Source organism: Aythya fuligula, chromosome 15, assembly GCF_009819795.1.
Source record: "Aythya fuligula isolate bAytFul2 chromosome 15, bAytFul2.pri, whole genome shotgun sequence".
Classification (NCBI taxonomy): domain Eukaryota; kingdom Metazoa; phylum Chordata; class Aves; order Anseriformes; family Anatidae; genus Aythya; species Aythya fuligula.
This window is the reverse complement of record NC_045573.1, coordinates 4963287-4972143: the sequence shown is the minus strand read 5'-3', so window position 1 is coordinate 4972143 and position 8857 is coordinate 4963287. Positions and strand designations below refer to the sequence as shown.

Below are 8857 nucleotides of genomic sequence, written 5' to 3'. Positions count from 1 at the left end.
CCTGCTCCTTTTCTGGGGATTTGGTTCTTGGTCACAACGGGTAGGAGTAGAAAAGGGAGCTGAAGCTGTTCTGGGCTTTTTGAGCAGCACCTTCTAGCCGTGCTGTGCCCTGCTCTAAAGGGCCCAGTGGGACAGACCCCAAGGAGCTGCACAGTTTCTTTCTCCCCTCAAAAAGCTTCAAGTGGCTGCATGTAAGTGTAAGCTCCAGCATACAGATGCCTCAGGATGCTGTGCTCATGTCAGGACGAGGATGACCGCCGTCACATCCATCTCTGGCTGTCCTGTCCCCACACCGTCACAGGAGAGGCTTCGCTCCTTCTCCCCAAACACACGGGCACGCTGCCTGTGACCAAGCTACCAGCACCCCCCTGGCTAACAACGCTCCCCCAGCCTCTCCCTGCCCAACGGGACGAGCTGGCGAGGCGGCCACGTTTCGGGGGAGCCCTGAGGGGAGCCGAGAGCCCTTCCCTGGGTGCCCCCCCCACGGCTCCGGGGCCGGGCCCTGAGGGCTGCGGGCGGAGCGGCGCCTGCGCCGCGGCCCTGAGGGGGGACCCCCGGTGCCCGGCGTCTCGCGAGAGGGCCGAGGAGGAGGAGGAGGAGGAGGAGGAGGAGGAGGAAGGCGAAAAGGAGGAGGAGGAGGAGGAGAAGAAGGAGGAGGAGGTGGAGGAAGGCGCCGCCGCCGCCGCCGCCCGGGCGGAGGTGAGCGCGGAGCCGCCCACGGCGGGGGCGGGCCGGGCTCAGGGCGCGGGGCTCGGTGTTTGCAGCGGGGACGGGACGGACAGACAGAGGCACGGACAGACGGACAGAGGGACGGACGGGCCCTCCGGTGACTCCATCCCGCCGCCAGCAGCAGCCCCCGCTCTGCCATCAGCGCCCAGCCCGGGCAGCAGGTAGGGCTGCACGGCCCCGCTCGCCTTCCCCTCGGTGCCTCCCCCCCCAAATCCCCGAGCTCTGAGGCGGCTCCTGTCCCTCTGTCCTCCTGTCCTCCTGTCTCCCTGTCCTCCCTCCTGTCCCCCCGTCCCCCCGGGCTGTTCCCCGAGTCCCGGCCGCCTCAGGACCCGCCGCCTTCAGCCCCCGGCGCACAGGCTGGGAGCGGTGCCCCTGGGGGAGCGGCTCCCATCGCTCACCCAGCATGGCCAGCCCTCACATCTGAACTTTAAAAGAGAAAAGCTTCAGAGCTGGGCTACGAGCAGGAGAAGGCTGCGCTTTAATAAAGCGTTCCCAGGGCAGACGCGGATGGGGTGAGTTGCAGGGAGCTGCTGCTGGCACACCACAACTGTCCCAGGGCTGTGCTGCAGGCACCGGGACGCGCTCAGACTCTTCCCCAGGTGCTAAGGCCAGGAGCTGTGGGAGTGCTTCAGGCTCGCAACAAATGCAGTGAGCAAATGGACAGAATGGGCTGCCTTCGGCGTGTTCCCTGCTGGAAGGGGTAGAAGGATGGTTGTGGGGACAGCTTCCTAAGATGGGTGCTATAAAAGAGGAGCCTGGCGCTGCCAAGGCTGTACAAACCAGGCTTTGTGGGAGGGAAGGCGCTGGCACGGCTACCTTGATTAAGATGTTCTTTTGCTGGTCTCTAGCATACATGCGCTAAGCTGGGGTAAAACAGGCAATGCAAGCACTTTTTTTTTTTTCTTACAGCATGCACGTGTGTAGATAGTGAATGATATTACATGGATTAAAACTTCCCTCATCGGCAGAGTACACCAGATACTGGAAAGCTGTGGAGAAGCAATTTGTTGAGTGATGGCCGAGTGCGTGAAATTCTTTTCTGGTTCTTAGTGCGTTGTACATTTGTTATGGATGAGAGGAGCTTGTTCTTCTGCACCTACAGAGGTTAGTTTGGTTGTCCTGCTCTGGATGGAGCCTGCTTACTGCTTGAGCCTAACAAGTAACAGGAGTGTGCCACTACACGTGGGGATAGAAGGCTGCATGGGTCAAGTGACTGCTGCTGAATGAAGGTGCTGCAAAGAAAGTGTTGGTTTAAGTTTTTTTGTGTGTGTGTTTTTAAAAGTTTTCTTTCTGCCCTGTTGTACCTTCAGAAGCAGCCAAAGCCTGAACAAGCTATCTGACATCTTGTAGCTTCCTGCATTTGAATGAACAGATGAGCAGATGAGCGGGTGCTTAGTGCCTGATTTGTGGCCTGTGAGTCCTCAGAGGAACCTGGGAGCAGTGTGAGAAGGGCAAACGTGGGGAAATACAGAGCAGAGAGAAGAGGTGGAAGCTGCGCTGAAGCCTTTGGAGGCACAGTTCATTAGAAACCATTGCTGTTAACAGAGTGGGATTATGTCCACTGTCCCTAGTACATACGTGTACGTGTACATACTCACTCTTTTATGTTCTGTAGACCTTACTGCTCCAGCAAGGGAATGAGCAGATCTGGAGTTACTTTCTTTTGTGAAGAGAGGCAGCAAAAGAATGTAGTCACTGCACGGATATGTTGTAGAGAAGACAGGAAGAAAGAGACAGGGATTACTTAAGCTGCCGTTTGCCCTGAGAACAAACGATTGCAAACTGGCTGTGAAGTGCAAGTAAGGTTTCCAAATCCCCAAGGAGCTGGATCTGCAATAGCTTTTGCAATAAGAGTGCTGGGGATGCATTCCCCCCCTCCTTTCTGGTTTTAGACTGGAGTTTGAGCAATCTAGAGAGGTATTTGACATGGCAGCTTGTGATAGGAGAGGATGCCAGCAGTGACCTTGCACCTTGGTGTCTTTTTCAGGCCTGGGATGGGGAGAAGAGTCATTGGTTCGCACCCAGGCCACGCTCAGGTTGGAGATAATCCTGTTATGGCTGTTCAGGAGGCTGTGCAGGATGATTATAGCACTTGGTCTGTTTCCCAGTTTGCCGGCATCGTGTCACAGAAGCAGCTTTGTGTGCATCCCGGTGCACATTCTCGTTGGCTGGTGACTTTGGGTTAAACTTGAATGTAAATTCTTGGCTTCTCCTGGAGGCTTTTCCTTTTGATTCTGGCAAAGGGAGGATGAAGGCACATTCCCTCTGATGTGCTCAGAGACCTCTAATTTGTGCTTTCAATCTGGCGTCTTTTATGAAGTGCTCGGAAAGAGGATGTATCGCAGTCAACAGAGTAACTCTGTGTTCTGCAGCAGCTTTCTCAGGAGGAGAAATTAAGTTGCGTTATTGTTCTTTCCCAGGGTTGCTCTCTGGCACTGACAGAGTCAGTGGAAGCGGAGTCATTTTGATTCTGTGCTGCTCACTGCTGCGTGTCTTGGGAAAGCCGAATGCTCTGGCAGGCCTGTGTGCTGTGTCCTGGAAAGCAGGCTCGAGCCCTTGGGGTGCGCTGGGTAAAGCTGTGTGAGCACAGTGGCTTTAACGAAGAGCATCCTTCCGTTTTCCCAAAGGAATGCGTGTGCCTGCCGTGCCACACACAGCGCCTCGCTCGCTTCCATCAGCGCCACGAGGGTGATCTGTCTGCGCGGGGCTGGGACAGCTTTGCAGGAATGCTGGCAGGCTGCTGCGTGGCCTGAAGCTGTGGGAGCTGCGGGGTACAGGGATGGCAAAAAGGGATGCTCTCTGCAGCTCTCCAGACTCGCTCTTTTCCAGCCACCCTCAAGGTCTCGAGCGATGCTGGAAAGCCAGTACGTTAGGGATTTGGTGCGCAGCGGGTACCGTATTCATACAGAATAGGAAGCATTCCCTGTGCTGAGCAGCTAGCTGTCTCAAAAGCAAGAACAGATTCAGGCAAAATGCAAAGCCAGGAATGTGCCAAGCAGCAGGCTTGGCAGCATCACTCCATTATCTTCTGCTGTTGGACCGAGATGCTTGGCCTGAAGTGCTGACGTACGTATATAATTTTCCCCTTCCTTAACTCTGTGCTCATCTCTCTGGGTGATTGTTCTTAGATCTGACCCGTGCTCAGCCTTAACTAGATAAATGCAAGGAATTACTGCTGAGTAATACCTGCTTCTTGCTCTGCAGGGTACTGTGTGTTATGTCTGCACAGTTCCTCCAGCTCCTTTTAACATGTAGAATCAGAGCCTGACTCCAAGAAACGCAGTGTTTGGTGTTGCAGCGTGAAACCACGTGGCAGGCTACAGCTACGCTGAATTTCTGGCAATCTCCACCTCCAAAATGTAAATAAATACACCAGGGTGGAAAAACCCCAAACCTTCGCTTCTGCATTTTATGTCTTTTGGGACAAACCGAGCCGATACTTTGATATATAACCGTATCTGATACCACTCCTGTTCATTAGTAAATCCTGGCCCAATGCTTTTGGTCTAGTGTTTGAAGCCAGGACTTGTTAAAATCTGGCATCCCTGAGGCGTAAGCACAGCCATGCAGATGGCCCCTCAGACAAGTCAGTGATTTAATGCTTCTGTGAGTTTCAGAGTAGCAGAGCACACTGCCCAGTGGGGGCTACGGGGCTCAGACCTTCTGTGGATCTGGACTCCGGGGTTCTTTGCATCCCCGTGAGTGGGAGGTTGGTGCTGTTCAAGAGCTGTGTGTGAATGTCAGCTTTTTGGGGAATGATATTTCCAGTCTGGGAGTGAAGAGAGACCCAGTCCTCGTTTTGAAAAGCATTTCAGGGCTGCTGGCTGCTTAAAGTTGTTTTGTTTTCAGAGCTGATGCTGGTAGGGTTTGTGCTGAGGCTGTTAAACAGAATGGGGATGTTTGCAGAAAGAGCAGCTCCTGTCCTAGATCTGTATGTCCTCTTCTGGGTTTATAATCGGGGGCTGGACTGTGCTTGAAGGGGAGAGGGAGATTGTGGAGCAGCCACTTTTTTCACTTGGCTTTTCACGGTAAACCTTGCAGAGAGGGTTTGTGTCAAACAGCTGACCTTGGGTTCTCTCAAAACATCAGCTAGCTGCTCCTCGCTTCGCTGCGTTACTCGCCCATGGCTGTCAGTGCCTGCTCCTTAGTCCTGCGGTGCTTGGACAAACCTAGGAGCTAAACAGGTAGAATGGGTGCCCTTGGCAGGAGAAACAATGGCACGGAGATTAAATGATTTATGTGAGGTCCTGTGACAGAGCTGGGGGTAGATGGATCAGCTGTGTGAGCCCAAGAGATGTTATCTGGAAATGTTCCTTGTTTCCTTCTTGCAGGTCTGGCTGCTTGCACCCTCTGTCAGACACCCAGAGGTGCTTCACCTGTGGCAGCCAGGTGCTCTCAGCTTTTCCCCCAGCTGGTGATGTGAGGAGTGAGCCTCACAGTGCAGAAAACACACGGCAGCGTGGGGAGACATCTCCTGGGGGAACCTGCAGGTAGAGAGGGGCTGGGAGGCAGCAAGGAAGCACCGGGCAGCAGTGAAGGGATGGGACTGGCTGAAGATAAGAAAATCACTTTGCTCCCCAAGAAAGATTCTGTTCACTGCCTTTCTACCAGTGATTTCTCGCCTGTCTTTGGTGATCAAGAGTTGTGAGGGAAAAGTGAGTCAGAAACATCAGTTATGGTAAGCTACGGGGAGGTACTGGCTCAACACACAGGCCAGACGCAGACAGATTTACCAGAGCATCCTTAGCCTCAGAAATCATTCAGTTAAAATAATCATTCTTCTAGATTTTTATTGATGCTTGGCTGTTATCGGGGCTGTGTCCCTGTGAGTTTTCACAGGAAAACTGTTTGTGTAATCTCTGTTCTTGATAAAATGAAGTAGCTATCAAGAAATACGGTGGAAGTGACATCTACGGGGTACCTTCACACAGATGAGATAAAACAGTGTGTTGAGTTGGTGATATTCTGTCAACAGGGGCTGTGTTTAGCCACTCAGGCACTGGCATCTTCGGCTACATATTTATAACTCTGATAAGGACCTAGTTTTCAGCACAGTGGAGCAGAGCATCTTCACGGGGGAGACAAGACCACAGCGTGATACCAGATGCTGAAGTCATGGCTCAAGCCCTCTTTCCTCCTGTTGTATTTGAGATGTTTGTAAATCAAGGAGGTCCGAAAGGTAGTTGGTTCTGTGTACTTTGTGTATACGGTTGCATTTTTGGAATACTCTCAGATTTCTCTCGGAAAACTTGAGGCCTGAAATCTTAATATTTTATTTATTTTTTTTAAATGAAAACAGCTTCTCATGAAATCATGTGACTCAAGAAGCTTGAGGTTGATGAACAAACCCAGATTGCTATGGAAACCAGTAAACTTGTTATGCCTCCTTTTGGCCATAAACTCAGAGCTTTCAAGTCAGTGACAGGCTGGATTCGGAAGGCCCCAAAATCCCTTCCTGACCGTGTCCCTGGTTCACAGGACAAGTGCAATTTATCGTCCTCCCTGGAAGGAGGAGCTAGTGAGAGCTGAAGCAGAAGACAAAGGCTGTAGTCAGCTGTCAGGATGCTTTGAGGTCTGATGACCCCATCTGTGCAGTTGTAGAGCCAGGCGCTATTAAAACTGACACGGGAGGATCTACAGGAGGGAAAGTCAGGCTTTGTCTCCAGGAGAATCAGCGCTTCTCTGTGTAGTCCCTATGGGTACCTGAGGAGCACGCAGCTCTTCCTGCATAGAACCAGATGGTCAGCCCCGTGCAAGGTCATTCTCTCCAAAACGGAGTGATTAAGGGATTAATTAACTTTGTTTCTGGTATCTTTCCAGGCTCCGGGTCTGCAGCACCATGCTGGATCCCAACCCTCACTCTGCAAGCCGGAGGTGAACCCAAGTGAAAGCCAGCTATCGCAGTAGCTGTCAGGATGACCAAAGCACGGCTCCTCCGTCTCTCCGTGGTGCTGGTCTCCATCTTCATGATCCTCCTGATCATCGTGTACTGGGACAACGTGGGAACGGCGCACTTCTACCTGCACACGTCCTTTTCCAGGCCTCACTCCCCAGGGGCCATCCCTGGTATCACTGCAGGTGGAGACTGGGAAGCCTTGCCAGAAGTGGATGAATTTTTGGCCAAGCTGCTTAGTTCGAACCTGAAACAGAACAGCTCTACCTCCCGAAAGACAGAGCAGCTGCTTGTCCAGGGCTCCAGCAAGCCCGTGGTGAGCAATTTGGAGGAGAACGTACGGGGCTACGACTGGTCTACACACAATGCCAGGAACAGCTTGGACCAGGAGAAACTGCAAATAGAGAGGCAGAGAACGTTGCGGGAGTTCTGTGCCAATTCCAGCTTCGCCTTCCCCACCAAGGAGCGCTCCTTTGATGACATCCCGAACTATGAGCTCAACCACCTGATTGTGGACGACCGCCACGGCATCATCTACTGTTACGTCCCCAAGGTGGCCTGCACCAACTGGAAACGGGTGATGATCGTGCTGAGCGAGAGCCTGCTGGACCAGGGGGTTCCCTACCGAAACCCCCTGGATATCCCACGGGAGCACGTTCACAACACCAGCACCCACTTGACTTTCAACAAATTCTGGCGTCGCTACGGGAAGTTCTCCCGGCACCTCATGAAGATCAAGCTGAAGAAGTACACTAAGTTCCTCTTCGTACGGGACCCTTTTGTCCGCCTCATCTCTGCCTTCCGCAGCAAATTTGAGCTGGAGAACGAGGAGTTCTACCGGCGTTTTGCCGTCCCCATGCTAAAGCTGTACTCCAACCATACCAACCTTCCCACCTCTGTTAGCGAGGCCTTTGGGGCAGGCCTCCGAGTCTCCTTTTCTGACTTCATCCAGTACTTACTGGATCCCAGGACAGAGAAGATGGCCCCCTTCAACGAGCACTGGAGGCAGGTTTACCGGCTGTGCCACCCGTGCCAGATAGACTATGATTTCATTGGGAAGCTGGAGACGCTGGATGAGGATGCTGCTTATCTACTGCAGCTCCTCAAAGTGGACAGGCTGCTCCGCTTCCCCCCCAGCTACAGGAACAGGACTGCCAGCAGCTGGGAGGATGACTGGTTTGCCAAAATCCCACTGGCCTGGAGGCAGCAGCTCTACAAGCTTTATGAAGCAGATTTTGTACTCTTTGGCTATCCCAAGCCAGAAAACTTGCTTAAAGACTAAAAGTGATTGGGCTGTGGGTGTGGGAGGGAACATCTGAAATACCAAAAATGTTTAAAGCCTCCTCATTTTTGCTCTTAACTCCCTTCCCCGTACAGGTTGGTACAATGGAATATATTTTTTCTACTGCTTCCCCTTCCATTTTTGCAATAATGCTGGAGTCCAGGATATTCCAGCCAGCTGTGCATATGCAAAAAAAAAAAAAAAAGCCTGTTTTTTATCATTGTTTTCTGGGTTTTCTTTTTTTTTTTTTTTTAATGTCCCCATGTTTGCAATGGGTTGCTGCCCATGGTCACTCTGCCAGCTGTTTCCTTCAGTAGCTTTTTATTAATACTTTTTTAAAATTAATATATTTAAGATATTTAATACGAAGCGTGTGTTGTGGCAAAGGAAAGGAAGGAATAAAAAAACAAAAAGTCAAAGAAAAAAAAAACGAAGTGGTGCATCTGCCTCTCTGTGTTGTCTCGGGGCTGTTTGTGCTGGAGGTGTGGTGTTGGCAGAGTGCTCGAATCTCTTTGGGAGCTGGGTTTGTCAGTAGTGCCTTTTACCTGCCACGTCTGCTCACGGTCGCTCTGAGCTGGATGCAAGGCAGCTGGGGCAGCTCTTTGACTCTGCCAAACGTCCCTGGAAGAGTACCAGAACTCTGGTGATGCTCGCAGCTGGCATCACTGAAGGGAAGTGGCTGTTGGGAGCACTGATGCCAACACCCGTGGCCAGCCCAGCACCCCTGCACTGCTTCCACTTGCAGCAAAGTGGTGGAGGGGCTCTGCTTTCCAAAAACATGTTTGCTCAGCCCCTGCTTCCATGCCTTGCATCTCCCACAACGGTCCTTTTGGGGGTTGTGGCCAATGTGGATGGGCAGAGCGTGCTCCTGGATGAAAAAAATCAGCATCACAGCTCCACACCACAGCAGCTGAGGCAGGAACAGTTCATCCTGTTGCAGGATGGGGCTGAGG

General features: G+C 52.3%; 1 protein-coding gene across 4 annotated transcripts; it reads left to right on the top strand.

Moving 5' to 3' along the window:
• The first annotated feature begins 653 nt into the window (after nucleotides 1-653).
• Nucleotides 654-8361, top strand: CHST12 (carbohydrate sulfotransferase 12). Of its 4 annotated transcripts, none has more exons than XM_032197581.1 (2): nucleotides 654-890; nucleotides 6550-8361. In XM_032197581.1, exon 2 carries the CDS (start codon nucleotides 6645-6647, stop codon nucleotides 7902-7904), a length of 1260 nt encoding a protein of 419 aa, XP_032053472.1. In that variant the 5' UTR covers nucleotides 654-890; nucleotides 6550-6644; the 3' UTR covers nucleotides 7905-8361. The 4 variants fall into 4 exon arrangements, with proteins under 4 accessions (XP_032053472.1, XP_032053476.1, XP_032053474.1 ...); XM_032197585.1 differs by having other exon boundaries at nucleotides 678-699; XM_032197583.1 differs by lacking the exon at nucleotides 654-890 and adding an exon at nucleotides 1738-1833.
• Nucleotides 8362-8857: the final 496 nt, after the last annotated feature.

Excerpts from the sequence above, each read along its gene's own strand:
- CHST12 (XM_032197581.1), top strand. The coding sequence starts at position 6,645 with ATGACCAAAGCACGGCTCCTCCGTCTCTCCGTGGTGCTGGTCTCCATC.